At 40.2% G+C, this 18,814-nt stretch overlaps 2 protein-coding genes across 2 annotated transcripts; one reads left to right on the top strand and one right to left on the bottom strand.

Annotated features, from left to right (window-relative positions):
- Positions 1-108: 108 nt before the first annotated feature.
- On the top strand, positions 109-2,366 carry LOC144522899 (kelch-like protein 23). Its single transcript, XM_078258144.1, has 3 exons — positions 109-1,098; positions 1,318-1,729; positions 1,946-2,366. The coding sequence occupies exons 1-3, from the start codon at positions 120-122 to the stop codon at positions 2,247-2,249; spliced, it is 1,695 nt and encodes a 564-aa protein (XP_078114270.1). The 5' UTR covers positions 109-119; the 3' UTR covers positions 2,250-2,366.
- Positions 2,367-2,490: 124 nt separating this feature from the next.
- LOC144523401 (ceramide synthase 2-like) lies at positions 2,491-14,972 on the bottom strand. Its single transcript, XM_078258930.1, has 11 exons — positions 14,899-14,972; positions 13,769-13,945; positions 11,345-11,462; positions 10,377-10,495; positions 10,094-10,151; positions 9,813-9,863; positions 8,043-8,135; positions 6,268-6,396; positions 5,092-5,198; positions 4,603-4,759; positions 2,491-4,507 (listed from the first exon to the last, which is right to left on the bottom strand). The coding sequence occupies exons 2-11, from the start codon at positions 13,942-13,944 to the stop codon at positions 4,307-4,309; spliced, it is 1,209 nt and encodes a 402-aa protein (XP_078115056.1). The 5' UTR covers position 13,945; positions 14,899-14,972; the 3' UTR covers positions 2,491-4,306.
- Between the last annotated feature and the right edge of the window lie 3,842 nt (positions 14,973-18,814).

Below are 18,814 nucleotides of genomic sequence, written 5' to 3'. Positions count from 1 at the left end.
CTTGTTGTGTTTAGCCAGCAGTCAGTCAGGGGGAAAGTCTATTAATAACACCAGTTGGTGTGTTGTAAACTAGAACGAGGACGAGGCACTGTGCAGAAGACGGTCGGTGTGGCTGTGACATGGCCGGCAAAGCTGACACTGAGCTAAAACCTCAGAGCTTTAAATTCACAGTTCTTTCTGAACAGATAAACAAACTAGAGGAGGACGAATCTGCTTTACATGTCTCTGCGCCTGATGTAATCCCTGATGCTATTCTTTGTGTAGAAGGAGAGAGTTTTTATGTCAACCGTAAACGACTGGCCCTCCAGAGTCCCTACTTCAGGGCTCTGTTTTTTGGCTGTGGCCTAGAGAGCAGCAAAAGGAAAGTTGAGCTCAAAGGTGTGAGTCTTCAGCATTTCAGGGTTTTGATGGAATACAGCAAGACATCCAACCTAGCTCTGGACAGAAAAAACGTTCTGGGGATCCTTGAGACCGCAGACTTTTTACAACTGGAGCGAGCCAGGCTGCTGTGCTGCAAGTTCTTGGAGCGTGAGCTACACCTCAGTAACTGTCTGGGAATGATGGCCTATGCCTGGCGGCTGGGATGCACTAAGCTCTACACCACAGCACGACAGGTGGTGCTCACACACTTCTCTGCTGTTGTCGCTGAAGAGGACTTCCTGTCCCTGCCTAAGGAGACCGTAGCAGACCTTCTTGCCTGTGATGACCTGGCCATCCATAAAGATGATGTGGCCCTGGACGCCACCCTACGCTGGGTGTCATTTGACCCTAAACGAGAGGAACATTTTCTGGAGCTCATTCAGCTGGTGAGGCCTGAGTCGCTCTCTTTACCATTTATTACTGATCTTTTAACCAAAATGAAAAGCTGTGACCCTAGAGCCAAGCTCATCTGCATGCTGAATGAACATTTCCCTGCATCTTGGTCAATGGGGAGGTCAATGACGAGGACCAGGGCCAGAGACACCCTCTTTGTCCTAGGTGGACCTCACGATCAGGAGCAGCAGTCACTTTACCAGTTTCACCCACTCAGTGGTAGATGGCAGCGCTGTCCACCTTTGCAGAGGAAGAACCTCACACAGTACTCGGTAGCTGCAGTAGGTAATGGTTTGATGTGAATGATAGTGATTAAGATGAGGGTAGTAATGAAACTGATGATAAGTGAGGGACTGAATGTGCATTATTCCTCATGTGGAGTGTGTAAATGCATCTCAATCTGTCTTTGTTCTTACATGAAATGCCAAATAACACAACATATGTTGAATACCTTAGAAACATTTATTTCCTAACATTACATTTTCTAATTGACTCATTATGCAGGAGACAATGTGGTTGTGACTGGCGGCTACTTCCGGGATGTGCTGTGGTTTAGTGTGGACTGGGTCAGGATATACGAATGTGGGAACCAGCGCTGGGTGGATGGGCCGGCCCTGCAGAAGTCCAGGCACAGCCACTGCTCCATAGGGCTGGACTCTGTACTGTATGTCCTAGGGGGCAGCATGGATGAAGGGCTTGTGGACGATGTGGAAAGGCTGGTCCTGGGGTCGAAGGAGGGTTGGGAGGGGGTCAGCCCAATGGTTAGGGCTGTGGAGAGGGCAGCCACTGCTGCTCTGGGGTCGTGTATCTACGTGGCGTGTGGCCTGGATGAAAACGGGGAAGTGTACGGTGGAATTCAGAGGTACACGGTGAAGGAGGATCAGTGGGATGTGGTCTCCTATTCGCTATTTCCACGGTGAGTGAATTTTCAATAGTGCATCGACTCTTCATCTTTGCTTTCTCAACACCAACTGATATTTCTTTATTAAGATATTGTTTTTTAAAATAGTTACCGGTACTCCTTTTCATTTTTTTGTTTTAGTTATTTTATTTTTTAAATAGCTTCTCTTTTCCACCTTAGCAGGGTTATTATGTGAAAATGAACCTCTTTTTTTCTCCAACCCTTTCACAGATATGACCTGGTTGCCACGGAGCTCAATGGCGCCCTCTACCTGTTTGGAGGCCAAGCTTTGCGTTTTGACGTAGAGACAGACGAGTGGACTGTGCTGGAGGAGGAATGTCTGGACAGGAAGTTCTTCTGTGGCTGCACAACAGTGAACGGCCAGATATATTTGGTCAGCGAGAGAAAGAGTAACAAAGCATTCCCAAACATGGTGCTGATGGATCCTTACATAGACACTTACATTGAGGTTGATGATGCCATACCCTGCCCTGTGCCGCTGAGAGGGTGTGTCACCATGAGAATGGTCCTGTGATGTGACTGAATGAAAATGCATTAATATTTTCCACATAACACTATTTGTGGTTATGTATATGCGTATATTAGAAGTGTCGAGCACTTCACAAGTAGATTTCTATGTAAGAGGTCATGATTTGTGTGAAGAAAAAATAAATAAAATAAAAAGCTGTTTCATTAAAAGAAAATCAAAAGAAATTGATTGAATTAACACATACACATACTTCAACTTAAAATAAGACAGCAGTGTTAATTTATTCAATAGAAGTAATTTATTAAAACTTTCCAACTGGCGACACAACCAATAAAGCATCCATGTGCAGTCATAAGAGAACAGTCAAGTGTTACTTTCATGGAAACATGACATTGCTCCTGGTTTTATATCTATTTTTTTAATTAATAAAACAATATTCTAATGGGGGTCATGAGCGCATTATATAGTGGATCAGCACTTTTAGTGCTCTACAACTTGATCATGTGCGGGCCCCAGTGCTGTTAAGTCCCTGTTCAGAGACAGACACACGTTTCTACTCTAACCACTTATCTTGAAGAATTGCTCTCACTAACCTGTAAAAATGTAACACCAGTTTTGGGTAGTGAATAACTTACTGTGTATGAGTGTACACTGTAGTTTGATAGTTTCTGAACAAGATCTCTGTGCTGTACTGTTGACAATCATGATGCACTATCTAGAGCCAAGCCCGGAAACACTTTACAGACACTGAGCCACAACTTTCGCTGTGCTAAAATACATGTTAAAATCCAAGTGACCTCTTGTTCCTAGCAGTCTGGTCTAGTGATATCAAAATATGCCGTCTTTTATAAAAATCATCAAATCCTTACATTTCATCTGAGCTAAAAAGCATTTGACCTTTGTAGATTGTTCCGCTATCTAAAATATCTCACGTACCAGCCGCTGCCTCACCAACATTTCAAGCTAAACATTAAAAACCGTCACAGTAAAACCTGTCCAGTGATGGCAATCCTACTTACACACAGAGCTTAATATTAAGTGTTTGTCACAGAATAGTGTAAAAACATCAGCCAAGGCACAAAAATAAAGCCCAGTTCAGCAAACCTTAACCAAAAAACCTTATTGAGAAATCATGCTGCCGTCACCATGTTATTCAAAGTAGAAAAACAAACAAAACACAGACTCACATACATGTGGTTTAGGTCCTTATTTTGAGGAGCAGTCATTTTTTTTGTAAAGGCATAATTTTTTATCAGACATGGAGAATGCCTTCTCTACAAGAATAGATTCTTCTTTTTGTACCAGGGGGCGCCATATCGCTTCTAAGACGTGAGCTTAAACCTAAATCAAATCCTATCACAGAAAAATTTTACGGGACTTCTGCAGTAGCCTTTTAGATTCTGTCACAAGTTGCAGCAACATAAAATGTACCTGTTCATAAAAAATAGATATATGAAGTGGTTTATCAACAGATTTACTACGATCAATATTCTTTAATAGCCTATGTTCAATCAACCATACCGTGTATGTGGATGCAAAGCTGGGAGAGTGAATTACTATTACATTCTAGCTTAGGTTCGCTCTGTTTAAAACATATTATTTTAGATTAGAACAGTTAGATTTTGTGTAAAACACATTTTGTTTTCCTTGTTGACCAAAGTAAATCCATTATAGCACAGGTCAGGAACTTGTATCCTTATGTATTTACAAACTAGTTATTATAATACAATGAAAAGAAACAGTATAAATACAAAATATGCAAAAACACATATGATTTGTTGTTCAGGAAATTTCACTCCTTGTTGTGCCATATATATTTTACCAGTAGGCAGTGGTATGGGTGACAGTAATGATGGCGTTTCTTCCTAATCCCACATTGGGAGAGCAGATTTACAATCATCTGTGCTTCTTCACCTTTTTTTTTTGAAGATAGGCAGGATGCAGACCAACTCTTGTCTGAAATCATCAGTGGACTCCGTGGGATGTACACAAGCCATGTGGATGTATCATATGTCAGAAATGAGTTAATCACCAATAGGCGGAAAGGGTAAATAATACAATCTTCTGAAAAGGCTCGGTCGACACGTAAGGAGGTTGCTCCACTATCTGGCTTTGGGCAGTCTGCTGTTTATATTCCTCTGGTTGGTCAGGTTGTTCAGGACACAGTTGTTAGCCAGCGATGCCAGTTTGGAGTTGATTGCACCCTTTCTTTGCTCCCAGCTGCACTCGTCCCCTTCTTCCTCAGGCTCCTCCTCTTCATCATCCACCTCACTTTCCTCATCGCTACGTTCATCACGCTCCAACTATGAAGAAAACAATACATTAAAAAACTAAACATTTTCGGTCCAAAATTGACTGTACTCATTTCCCGTTCCCTTTTCATTCGCACTCTTCTCACCTTGCCCAGGAACACAAATTTGTAGACCATGCGCAGGATGAGATTAGCCCAGAAGATGTGCAATGCTTGCAGCACTAACAGAAGGGCGTTGAAGAAATAATAACCAAAGAAGGGCTGGAAGAATTCTACAGACACCACCAAGGTTGTGTGGACCACTCTGCAAAACAAACACAGTTTTAGTATTGCAAATCTTCAAAGGTTGAGCATTTTGACCACTCAGGTTTCTCAACTCTTTGCCAGGGACTGTAGACCTGCTGCTCTTAGGTAAGAAACCAGTGATGTCAGGTTGATGGGAGAGAGAGAACAGGGAAAAGATGCATATGGAAAAACAAGATAATATGGAGTTGCTTGCTGCAGAACAGAGCATATCCTTAACAGGTTAACATTAGGAACTACAAAAACAAGTGCAGTGTATGATGCAATATATACATATCATATATATTATATATAACGTGTGAAAGTTGGGAGAAAACAGGAAACCTGTTTTACCTGCAAGGAAACACCACCAGCCTCGTCACCAGGAAGACCAGAGAGAAGATGACAAACAGCGAGTCGCACGTCTTCGTCCAGCCAGCATAGTGAAGCATCTTGGCAGACTTTCAGATGAAAAAGTGCCTCTTAGTTATCCAAACCAAACACTCTTACAGCTTACATCTATGATTAATGTCTACATGCAATCCAAGACTTTTCTCTGATATTGTTTCCAGAGTAACTTACAGTGAGCGGCAAAAAAGACTGACAGCCTTTTAGCTGCAGGATAGTCTCCCTAACCACGTACTGTACCTTGCCTGACCTTATTTTATCAATTATGGTTTGCTTTATCAGAAAATATCCCTACCATTCACTCAAATGAAGGAAATTCATATGACAGAAATTATGATAAAAGAAGATTTTTTTAAATGGAAAACAAAAAGAAATACTCCAAAATGAGATCTCCGGCATTTAAATCTAATATTATCAAATGAGTGGCAAGACAGAGATGAATTAATTCAGGCAATACAGTTTACAATAGACTTTCACAGGCCAAAATGTAATTGATTCATAATCTGTAATTATGATTTGTAATAGTTATCAATTCCTATTATATACTACTCAGAAACATGTTTGGCTGTGCAGGAGTTACTGGCTGAATATAATTATACGTCGCCCATTCCTGACTTTTATCAGAGGCCAGACGCCTGAGGTCACATATATCTCCACATATTTACTCAGCTCTGAGATGACAGTGGCAATTGTTATTTTCAAATACAATCATGTGAAATGTTACACCCAGGAAAATCAGCCTCATAAAACCACAATGGAACAATGGAGCTATTGTTTTGCTGAGGGACTTGCAGGTAAGACTTTTACAGCCAGAAAGGGTATTTTTTGCCATAGACCACTGACCATAATGCTTTTTTATGTGCAGCTCAGTTCATACCGGACGTAGGTTTATAATATGCCAGGGTGTAAAGAAAACTTCCACAATAAATACACACAATGGGCAAGTTCTCTGTGACCTTTGTGCAATGTTTTTGGCATTTCAAAGCATGTGAGTTAACAGAGTTCATTCAACTTTCAGAACATTTTAGTGATGCATTTCCTCATTCCCTCTTCTCCAACTTAAAGTACACCATTGAATGAATGAATCACTTCAAGCAAATTGAAATTCATGTGATGTTTTACCTCGAGAAGGAAGTCAGAAGAATCGTGCACCAGCAACACCAGAGTGCCAACCCTCACATAGTTGGCACAGTAGGAGAAACCGATGAGGAATATGGTGGTGATGTGATGAACGACTTGCTCCTTGAAGTCCTGGAACACACACATAAACACACAGAGACCACACAGTAGGAAGATGTATAGTAGGATAACTAAGTCTTCAGCAGCTCTCTGTCTGAAGTCTTGTTCATTCGTTGTGTCCAAGTATTGGAAAGGCAGATTTTCATGTTGTTTGGAGTGATTTGTGGTTGTGTTTGAAGCTCAGATATCTTTGATCAGCAGTTTGGAGCTGTCGGTGAAACCATCTTAGTTTTTTTCCTACACTGAATTTACGAAGTTTCCTAAGAAAGCTGCAGGAGCAGCAGCAGCAGTAATGTTTCCTTAAAACACAGAAGCATGAAAAATAGAAGAATTACATTAATTATTTAGTGTAGTTTCTGTATATAGATCAACAGGGACGTGCACAGATACAGGCTATTGTTGCCCTGGCAACGGCCCGTTTACCCTGATTGGATTAGCTGCCCCTCTGGCGAAAGAGTCTAAATAAACTTTTCTCTTCTTTTTTTGCTGTTGTGGCTGCATTAATACGATAATACGCCCATCATTACCTAAGTTAAATCAAATTAAATTCGCTATATCATTGAATCTTGCCCTCAGCGATGCCCTCTGCCCCCAGTCATGTGACTTTGTTTATATTCTCACACACGGAGCACCGCAAGCCCTTCTCTTATGTGAGTTTTTAAAGTTATGGAGATTATGACAAATGCCCCGTGAATAGTAACCAAACAAATCCACTTGAGCTTTGAATAAAGTGCAGCTTCAGTTTGTAACGTTTGCATCACGTCGCGCAGCATTGCCTTATATTAACGTAAAATGCTACGTTATCGACCAAAGCCAATGACATAACACATGACATATGTTAAGTGAGTTTTCAACCAACATCAGATGTGACGTTAGTGAAAGTGAAAGCCGCCTTCCTTTGTTATGAGATGATAAATGAATGTCCCAATTGGTTAATGTAATACACTTTGCATTTTAAAAAAAGTATAGCCAAATGTTAGTTTGGGTGCTTCAGTATGCCTTCACAACAAAGACGACTGAAGAAGAAAGAGAAAGAGCTCAAAGAAGCAGCTAAAAGAGCTGCAGCTTTGCAGAGCTGGAATCAAACTGCCAGCAGGCCAGCTTTGAGAGAAGCATCTGATAATGTCAAACAACTATCCTACATTATTCATTTAATGTGAAGTAGGCCTATTTTATCAGGGGCATTTTCTTTAAGTTGGAGTAGGCTAATAACTCATTAAAAACAAATGTTTAATTAATAATAAATACACAGTCAATTGTGTCTGTGCCATATGTGGCATTGTGAATTAGTTATTATTTTATGTATATTAAGAGCTCCAGTTCACAGAGCATTTGAGAACCTGGGGATTGAGTAAAATACTTTTACTAGCTAGAGTCATGTTGTAATTGTTCTTTATAATATATATACTGTATATAAACATAAATATTATTTATGGTGCCAAATCATAACATTAGTTATCTCAACCAGAATGAGTGCAGCCGCAGTCTAAAGGTCAACCGGCAGCACTAGTGTCATTTTTTTGCTCCTATTTTCCAAATTAGAGCAATAGCCCCTCCAAATGTCTGTGCACATCCCTGTAGATCAACTTAGCAATACAGAAAGTCTTACTGAGTAGTTTAGAGCACAAGATCCCTGAAAATCAATCAATCAAACTCACTTTTCGCTTGATGTCCACAGAGACGCACAGAAGCAGCGACAAATAGAAGCCCATTTCCAAGATATAATACCAGTAATGAGCCTCGGCCACGGGCTGATGAATGAGAGGAAGAGAGAAACAATAAGTCCAAATTTACATTTAGTGGTATGTGGCAGAACTGAACAGAAGCATTTCCATCATCCTGCTTATCTGTGAAGCCTCATGAAAACATAATGTAGATGTTGAAGCGTGTTCAGGCAGCAATCTAAACACATTTTGTGAAACTCTTGCCAGTTTTGCAAAAACTTATGTTGTTCAACTACATGTTTAAAAAGCTAAAAGAGGAGAATGAACTGATATTGCAAAGTGACTTGGCCCCTCAAGCATGTGTGTGCTGAGAAAGCCCTGAAGATTATTTTTTAGGGGGGGAGGGAGTTGGAGGTAATCGGACCCCCAAAGGCACCCTTTGTCCTGAAACTACCCAGTCCTCAGGACTGAGCATTAACAGCTTCCCCCTGTGTGGTTGGTGTGTGTGTGTGAAAAAGTACATGAGAAGTCATGAAGTCGAGCAAGTGTTTCCAAAGCTCTTAATGGTCCCATAATACCTCCCTCACATTACCATCTAGGACAGGGATCTTCAACAGGAGGTCCGGGACCCCTAGGGGGTCCTCAGAGTCACTCCAGGGGGCCCTCCAAATAATTGTTAATTTAAAAAAAAAGTTTTTTCAAAAATTAAAAAGTCTTAACATGATTAATATGCAACTCAATTTTATACAATATATGTGGTAGGGGGGTCCTTGATCCGTCTCTCTTTCAGTTAAGGGGTCCTTGGCTTAAAAAACGTTGAAGACCTATGATCTAGAACATACTGTAGGCTATATTAAAAGTGTTTTTTTATTCAAAGACAGTGTTGGTATACTATCTCAAATCAAAACATATCATGCATTCACAGTCTGCAGCAACACAATGGTAGGAAGTGGACTGAAGCATTTAAAAACATCCTTTCTCTCTGTCAGAGGCCACAAGACCTTAGAAATGGAAAAAAAAAAAGGTTGACGGCAGTGTTGCCTGCAGGAGCTGTAATCAGTCAAACTGCAGATACAGAGAGATGCGGCTTAGCATTTTTTCTAGTGTTTTCTGTTTGAGGCCCTGACCCTACAAGGAAGGCTGGCTTCCCCAAGGAATGCCGACCTGCAGGCATACCAAAGTATCATCAACGCAGAAGAGACATTAGCTTTTCAGATAATTGATTATTTACTCTATAAATTGTCAATAAATAGTAAAACAAATGCCCATTACAATCTCAAATAGCCTAGAGTAATGTTTTCAAATTGCATATTTTGTCCAACCAACAGTCCAAAGCCAAAGATATTCCATTTAGTTACGCATTAGTTATTTCATTCCAGTGGAGCTGCTCAGTGGCCAGCAGATCAGACTGTGGGCAGCTTCCAGGTATGAATGTGTAACTGTGTGAATGTGATCAGGGCGTTCCTGCAAAAGAGAGGCTGCCTCTCAACGAACCTTCCCTGAATAAATAAAGGTTAAAAAAAAACAATCTTCAAATCAACAATCTACTTATTATTATTACCCTTTTCTGATGTATCTAAATGAAAAGACAACAAAAGAGTAAAATAACTGAGTTCTTACTGGCATTTCTGGAATGAAAGAAAATCACATCAATTTTCCTTTTAAAATGCTAGATTGTCTTATGAAATCCTACCTTATAATGATCAACAGTTCACATCAACAACATTAAAACTTTCATTTCAAATCATGCTATGTCCTGCTCACCTGCTTGGGATAACCCCTCCAACACTCTCTGTGATCCCAGAACCACGGAGTCTGGAAGATCAAACAATTATCAGTCTTCACATGATACAAACTTCAGCCTCGTATGCAAATAAAGTTATACAGTGTGTGACTATGACACCACATGGGATTATTAAAATGTGTATATATCAATACTCACATCCAATAACAAGTCCCATTGTTATTCCTTCACATTGTATAAATAACTGTAATCAATAAGGAAGGCTGATCTTTAAAAAAAAAGAAGCTACTAACAGACTTACATTAATTAAAGAGCCAAGCCCTGCAGTGAACGATACGAGGTAGAAGACAAAACGCCAGCTGCACAGATAAAATAAACACCATTTTAAATTTAAACACATTTTTAGAGACCATGGTATAAATTCAGTTACTGAATTTGTTTTATTAGGAATAAATAGAAGAAATGTCAAAGAGGCATGTTGTACAGCAGTACTGTATATTCACATGAATATGAAACATTTCATTCCAACATGCTGAATTTTACTGATGCATTATGTGTACTGTGTTTAGGAAAACAAAACTCACGAGGCCTCGCAGAACTTTTTGGTGTTGCTGGGTCGGTCCTGGTGCCTTCTGTGTCTGAACCAGGTCTGGATCTTTCTCTGGGAAAGTCCACATTGCTTACCCAAGCTCACCACCTCACTCTGAATACACAGAAACACAAATACATATTTACACATACAGTATAGGTGCACACATACAGGGTTAGACTTCATTTCTGCACTTGAGACAATGGCAAAAAAAAATGTTATGCTGCTGGCTGCTGTCTCAATCCCAGAGATGCAATTTTAATACACTGCTAGCCAGAGCTCCTTACTGAGCTTTCTGACAGTTGTGTTTTAACTTTATTACAGGAAAATGCTGATCATACATGATGCATATTTGACCTGTCAAAATGGAGGATTCCTACAATGATAAATGTGCTGTATCCGAAAAAAAATTCTGCACTGACGAGCCTGCAACAAGACTACTGTTCCCTGCTCTCTCTTTCTGCATCCTGATCCTTTACACAGGGTTGTGGCTCTGCAAAAAAGGTCCTTGTGCTAGAGGAAACCTAATTACTTTTAATACAAAACAACAACACTCACATCTTTCCATGTATTTCTATTTCCGTGTGTAGCACTCTACTTGTGTTCAAATTTGAAGCCAACAATACTGATGGTGCAACATTTTCTGCTGACTGTGTTGTGCAAATGCCGGAATCTTACTGTACAAATAAATATCGTACTACTCTGTCTACTCTATCATGTCCCTGGAGTTTAGATGGCAGAACAACGAAGGCATCAGGTGCTGTTGCTATTCCAGGCCAAATGGTAATTTGATTGAAATTGAAAATAAGTCTGAGCACACAGGCATACATGCACATGAACATACACACATCTATGCACATGTCTTCTCTGTCTTCTCTTCTCTGCCTACACCTGTTCACTGATTAAGGGAAAATAGTAAAACTTTCTCTGCACAATGAAACAATTATACGAAGTAATACGAACTTGCGATGGTTGCGCACTGTTCTGTTTGTAGAAGGTCTCCAGCTTTGGGATGGAAGCAGCTTGAATCCTAATCTGGTCCTTCACATCAAAATGTTTGCTTAATGGGACGGCGATGAGCCTGAGAGGACAGAGAACATGAGAGAAAAGAATGAATGTTTTTTCCATAACAACTTCAATCTTGATAGTCCAACCAACTGGATAATAATTCCAGAGGGATTAATGTGAGATGACATCAACAGCTGTCCAATGTGATCCTACCAAAGTTCAGTACACAGTAATGACAACAAGTTCGCTCATTATGATGCTCCTGACAGCCTGTAGAGCCTCTCCCATGGCTGTATTGTGACATTTGGCCAGACAGCCTTTGCCATTAGCTGATATGGCATCAAGAGACACTTGATCTGCATGTGTGTGTGTGTGTGTGTGTGTTACAGAGGGAGGGAGACAGAGGGAAAGAGAGAGGACAATGTGAGTGTAAAAGCCCTCGGAAAGATGTTTTCATTAGGTGTGTGCGCGTAATCACGTGTGTAACTCTATCTCAGAGATAATGATCCTGAAGTGGGCAGGGAAGTTAAAGATGAGAAGGAATGAGACGGTCAAGAAAGCTTTTCACAGAGACAAACATTGTCTCTGGTTACAGGAACCTCCAACACACACACACACACACACACACACACACACACACACACACACACACACACACACACACACACACACACACACACACACACACAACCTACCTCAACACAGGAAACAGCTGCGGCCCAGGATGATCAAATTAAGACTCACCTTCAAACAAATCTGTTTATCCATCACGTCACATTCTCAATTCCTCTCCTGCTACCAGCAAAACAAGTTAAGTTAACTTTCCTGCCAATTTACAATTTTCACAATACAAGCGTTCCTGAGCCACTTGGTCTTTGATTCAAACAATTGATGCAACCTGTGAAAGAAAAACAGAATGCTCTCGAAGACAAAATAAATGTTGCATTACTCCTTTGCCACATATCATATGGCTGGGTGATACGATCTAAAATATATAACACAATAAACTGACCTTGATAATGATGCATGTAATGATGACATGTTTTTAACACATCATGCATGATATTTCCTTCCCAGTTTCACCTTCAAATTTCACCAGGTTCTGGATTTCCAGACTGTACTGTGTGCTGATTGGTTAAAACGTCTAGGTTGTTGTAGCATTTCCTGACTTATTTTGTAATATGTGTAAATTTAAGGTCAGTACGAGATTCATAATGATGGTGATCCAATAAATAGGATTTATTGCCCAGTCCTATACTTTACTTTTGATGTTCTTTAATGAAACATCTTACTTACAAAAACACAATTACAGCAAAATTACAACCTATACACTTAAGCCCAGTTTATTTACCCATACACTCACAAACTCTCACGTGCGCATCCACACATGCATACATCACAACCACCCACTGAGAAACTAAAACAAAAAAACAACACTCTTTTTGCCTTTTCATACAAACAACCCAGCCCCCATATCCATATACAATACACAGTAAAACATGACATAGCAGTTTAATCCCAAGCAGCCCCATATACATATAGACAAGCCCCCCAGTCCTATAACGTCACACTGTCTTTTATTGGTGCAGAAAAGTGGCAAAGTGTTCTGTAAAAAAGAAAATGTCATGCTTTTTTGTATGCCATTATGTTTATTTTGTGTGCCCATCTGTCTTTTTTCCTGGTGAACACCCACTATTTGGTATATCTCTACAAGCTGTTGCAGAGGCCGTTCTAGCAATGAGTACTGTGAATCATTACAGCATCAGTAGCCATTCAACATCAGAAACTTGAGTTAAGCCCACCAGCTGAAGTTTGCTTTAAACCTACATCAGCTGTAAAGAAACCACCATCATCATAATAGTTCCTCCCTTTCCTCCAACATACACATCACATTTTATAAGGCAGAGCCTAGTCCCTCTGAGAGGAAGAGGGGCTTTCACACAGCTAAAAACTGCCCACTTGTGATACCTGCCTCCCACTGCATGTCTGATCTATACTCTCCATCTACTGGGAGCACTAATGAAGGGTAAAGGAGCCGTTATGCTGAGCTACACAGGCAGCATAGCAGGCTGAAAACCAGCCAGTCAGCCAGCCAGCCAGCATGACCAGTGCCAAAAGGAAAGACACACACAATGTGTTTAAACATTTGCTTTCACCTGGCGACAGACTTAAGTCCCCGTCTCTGTTAACGTTTCCTTGATACGTGACATCAATGATACACCATTTAAGAGCACCACAAATTTCCACCATACATATTAAAAACGTACTGCTCCAGCGAGTCAAGCACAGCAGACATCAAAGTTAATGAAAACAACGAAAAAGTAGATCTTGCATCTGTGATTTCATGGTCCAGCTCTGATGGAGGCAGGTGTGTCTCACCTCTCAAAGACAATTCTGAGGGCTATAAAGGCGAAGGCCAGTGGCAAGGTGTAGATGAGATCCCTGGGTAGAGGGAAGCGACCCTCGTCTTCCTTCATCTCAATGTCCTGCCAGCGGATGCCAGGAGGAAGCCAGTACTCCTCCCGCCAAAGCCACTCATTTAACAGGGCCTCCATCCTGAGGAGAGAAGGAGAACAGTGTTTCATTTGAGTGTTTGTCGAGCTCCAGAGCAGACCTGACTGTTAAAACATTGATGCCTTATTCATATTTATGCCAAACAGCAGCAGAGACCCTCAAGATCCGAGATTAAAAGACGCAGGGAGCAAAGCAGCCTCTTGCATGTTCACACACACGTGAACCACTTAATCTGCAGTTTGTTTTCTTGATTTCTTGATCTTAATTAATTAACTGTTGGTCTATAAAAATATCAGAAAATAGGGGGAAATGCAGTCCAAACGCCTCAGCTTACAATATGACTACGAAAAGCAGGCAATTATCATCACATTTGAGGAGCTGAAACAGAAGATATTCGACATTTTCGCCTGAAAAATGAAGTCATCACATATTCATTGGTATAGCAAGGAGACAACAACTAGAAAAAACAACAGTAGGCTACATTACAGCATAATACATAACAAAATACAAATCCAACAGCCAAAACACACACATTCATAAACACAGACAGACATAGGCTACACACGATTATGCGATTATGAAACCACATGCTCACAGCTGATCGATATGAGTTTAAAAGCTGCTTCTCATCGCGTCATATTGATATTATGCGGCATGATCATAACGGTTCAGCATGATAGCGTGTGTTAAAACCTCCATGCGACCTGCCTGCAAAACAAACCAAAACACCCAACGAGGCACAACCAGAGACACATAAATCAGGTTATATATTAAAAACACGACACATAGCATATTATTAATAATAATCCCATAACGTCTGGTAGCCACAGGAAGCCTCTCACATCCCGCTACCGCAGAACAGCCTGGAGCCGAACAGCCCTATCATCAAACAACCTGCCATGTTAATCACATGTATCTACTTCACATGTCAGAAACACCGTAAAACCGCCCCATTGTTGTTCCATGACAGAATATAAATGCGACATTGCAGTTACCTGTCCGCGCTCCTGTGATGGAGATTTGAAGCACACAGCAGCAAATGGGAGAGTTACGCAACCTGCTTCTGCTGTGTGGGCGGGGAGAGGCACGCGCTGTTTTCATCGTCATCTCGTTGGGTTTTGTGTCACCCACCAGCATGAGATAAGGTTAGGTAGCCATTTCCTACCTGCCAAGACTGCAGGAGCTAAGCATCTATATGCTTTTTTTTTTCAAATGTATTTTTATTTCGTTATTAATGAGCCATGGACATTTCTGGAGAAAATCACAGCAGCCTGAATGATGTCCTATTTTCCTCTTGTTCCACTCCCTAAGGCGAGCAGAGGAAAATAAATCCAAGACAGTGCTTTCATCAGTGATTTCTTTGTAGATGAACTATGCTTATTCAAAACATCTCTTTATAGTAGTGCACCAAAAAAGTAGCAATACACTTAGCAACAGAGAGGAGTGAAGGTGTCATACAATTGTAACAGGATTTTGCAGAATACACACAACAGAGAAGAACATAATGGGAAGTAATTAGAGTAAATTAAATATAATGTTATAGATTTTATTAGGTACATCATGCAGTACATTTACAACAGAAGTAATAGGGGATATTACCTGTGTACTATTAGTATTTACCAGAATACTTTCAACAGTCACATTTTTTCATCACCAGCTTATCCAATTTGTTTTTTGTTTGGTTTTCATCAGGGAGGAAATGACACGTTTTCTCTGTACTGGGTGGATTCAGGAAATTACTACATTTTTCCTGTCTCTCATATCATTCATCATTTAAATGTCAGGTTAAGAATGCTGATAAGGTTCAGAGTGGTGCTCACATGACACTGCTTTTCATATCAATCACAGTACGTACAGAGAAGAGAAAATCCCACCCAGCAGTTGTTTATGTAGATAATGTAGGCTACACACTTTCCTTTCTCTTTTTATTACAAAAAACCTTAAGCGATGAATCCTGATGTAAAGTGTGGAGGCACATAGTTATGGGATTTACAGTAATGCTGTATGTAACTGATATTCATGTAATGAAAATCAATGCATTTTACTTCGTATACAGATAAAGTAACCACCTTATGCAGGTATAGTCCTGGCTTGCTGCTTGTGTCATATATATGTCAAACCATTTACTTAAGCGTGTAGATGTAGGTGTAGTAATAAAGAAAATATTGGCCTATGCTATGTAACGTTTAACCTCTTTAGGTAATAAAGTAAGAGGTGTTTTCCAGGTATTTCCCTTTACAATGCCAATGACTGGCAGTTTTATCTCTGCCCAATTTGCTTCTATATATAAATCCTAGAGGGCTCTATAGAACAGCCTGAAGGACAATAAATGCAGGATATTCAGTGTTACCATAGATCTGAGTACTGGGCGATTCCTGTCACCATCACTTCCAAAGTTGTTCACTTTGTGGATGCCAGGCAGTACATTTAAGTTCAATGTAGTGCTCTGCAGTGCAACAGCCTGCTCCACCTGTGCCCATGATTACAATGTGATCTTTACTTTAATTGTCTGCCTGGCCTGGTCTGTTTGTGTGTGTGTGTGTGTGTGTGTGTGTGTGCAATCAAGTTGTTCTCTATACTACAGGTGTTGCTGGAGTTTTGACTTATTTAGACTGCTTTATATAAACTAACGTGTCTTTTTTGTCCTTAGTTGGCAGGGCTTGTTCAGGTCTAAGTGACCATGAGCCGGAGTTGAGTGTGATTCAGACAGAACATGTGACTGATGATGCAGCTATTATGGAGAGATGAAGAGATTTTTCTGTCAATTCCTGAATATACTTTATGCGTGACAGGTTCTGCAAGAGGTTAATTACATATTATAGTGTTGCGGGAACCAGTGAAAGTCAATACACTCACATGCGGTCATGCACAAATATGCAAATGACCAGTCCGTTTTTACTTCCTTGTCATACACTCAGGGTTTAGTGAATTTCCTTAAAGTAAGCCTTAGCAAATCTATGACATGTAATTATGTTATTGATGTGAAATGTACGCTGTCTTCTAGCAGGTTACCTCATTTAGTGGATCAGGCTGGTAGACACACACACACACACACACACACACACACACACACACACACACACACACACACACACACACACACACACAGATGTCAACATTACACAGGCAATGAATAGAGACAAAGACACCAATTTAATAATTCATATTCTGCAACATTTTAAAACAGCAGTGATGCAAAAAGTGAAGTCAAAGTTGGTTTTGAAATGAAAACATATGGTTTAGAGTGGGTTTTGACAACCACTGAGTTAATTTCCTGTTTAACGGCCAATCACAACAACAGATGCACAAACATGGCACAGCGGGTAAGGTGGTAAATATTAATTAAATGCTGAACATACAGAGCAACAGAGTTTGAATTTGTTCAACTTCAAACAATGTGTAAAAGTGTTTGTAGTCTGTATAAATATTGCATTAATGTACATGTTCATAAATAATCAAATGCCTGCTGCCTTTTCTTGTGTCCTAATAACATTCACAGCTTTTTTTGCTACCTTTTTTATTCGTCTCCTTTGTGACAAAAGCTTTTTCAGCTGTCTGATTGTAGTTTGTTATTTGGCCTGACCTGCAGCCCCAAGGGAGCTACACCATGCAAAAACAATTTGGATAGAAATACAGCAAGTAAGAATATATACAGTGTGAAAATGGTAAGCAAAGTGAAACTAGGCTAAATCATCACAGTGGTGGTTCAGCTAAATGCTAACATCAGCAAGCTAACATACTCACAATGACATTGCTAACATGCTGGTGTTTAGCAGGTATAATGTTTACTGTGTGCAACATTTTAATTCTGCATGTTAGCATGCTAACATCTGCTAATCAGAACCAAACCCAAAGATTGGAATGTCTATAGTTTAGCAGGTATTTGGTCATACTGTAAACCAAAGTATTGGACCTGATGAAAACTAAACTGATCATCAAGGTTATTACAATTCGTGATGGGAACATGAATGTGTGTAGCAAATTCCATGGCAATTCATCCAATAGTTGAGGTTTCAGTTAAAAACACAAATGTGAATCTAATAGTGGCACTATGAAAAGTCAGGGGGTGTTGTCAATAGGATTCAACCTCTGGGAACTAGGAATGTCTGCACAAAAAAGCACGGCAATCCATTCAATAGTTGTTGAGATAGTTCAGTCTGCACCAAAGTGGTGGAATGTAACGAAGTACATTTACTCAAGTATTGTACTTAAGTACAAATTTGAAGTACTTGTACAGTACTTTACTTGAGTCTTTTCTTTTCATGCTACTTTCTACTTCGACTCCACTACATTTCAGAGAGAAATATTGTGATTTGTACTCAACTACCTTATTCTGACAGCTTTAGTTACTAGTTACTTTACAAATTATGATTTTTGCACACAAAACAAATGTAGTTTATAAAATACAATGTTTTAATATACATTAAACAACCCAACAGCTGAAATGATTAGACAGTTAAACACTTAGTTTCTAAAATGTGAGGATTTTTCTGCATTGAGTACTTTTACTTAATACTTTGGTAAGATTGTTCTGATGATACTCACATACTTTTACTTAAGTAACATTTTCAATGCAGGACTTTTACTTGTAACAGAGTATTTTTACAGTGTGGTATTAGTACTTTCACTTAAGTAAAGAATCTGAATACTTCCTCCACCACTGCAGCCCTATGCCCACAAGGTCCACCATCTACATCCAGCCGCCTTTCTCTGGGCTCTGCAGGCCTTCAGGAGTAGGGGCCGGGGAGGCCTCTGCAAGACCTCTGGTTCTTAGCTGTGTACCCCTCTGTCTGGGCCAACAATAACACAGCGGGGGAGGTGGGGAATGTGTACAGGAAACCAATGCTTCGCACCAGCGGCAGTGGCGGCTCTGAGCCTGGCTAAGCTGAGCTGAGCTGCATAGGACCTGGC

Source organism: Sander vitreus, chromosome 9 (assembly GCF_031162955.1).
Source record: "Sander vitreus isolate 19-12246 chromosome 9, sanVit1, whole genome shotgun sequence".
Classification (NCBI taxonomy): Eukaryota; Metazoa; Chordata; class Actinopteri; order Perciformes; family Percidae; genus Sander; species Sander vitreus.
This window is presented reverse-complemented; position numbering and strand designations above follow the sequence as displayed.

Coding starts and splice junctions, on each gene's coding strand:
- LOC144522899 (XM_078258144.1), top strand. CDS start 120: ATGGCCGGCAAAGCTGACACTGAGCTAAAACCTCAGAGCTTTAAATTC. Junction 1,099..1,317: donor GTACTCGGTAGCTGCAGTAG/GTAATGGTTTGA, acceptor CTCATTATGCAG/GAGACAATGTGGTTGTGACT. Junction 1,730..1,945: donor TCCTATTCGCTATTTCCACG/GTGAGTGAATTT, acceptor ACCCTTTCACAG/ATATGACCTGGTTGCCACGG.
- LOC144523401 (XM_078258930.1), bottom strand. CDS start 13,944: ATGGAGGCCCTGTTAAATGAGTGGCTTTGGCGGGAGGAGTACTGGCTT. Junction 9,864..10,093: donor GGCTTGGCTCTTTAATTAAT/GTAAGTCTGTTA, acceptor TTGATCTTCCAG/ACTCCGTGGTTCTGGGATCA. Junction 6,397..8,042: donor CTGTGGACATCAAGCGAAAA/GTGAGTTTGATT, acceptor TGTGTGTTCCAG/GACTTCAAGGAGCAAGTCGT.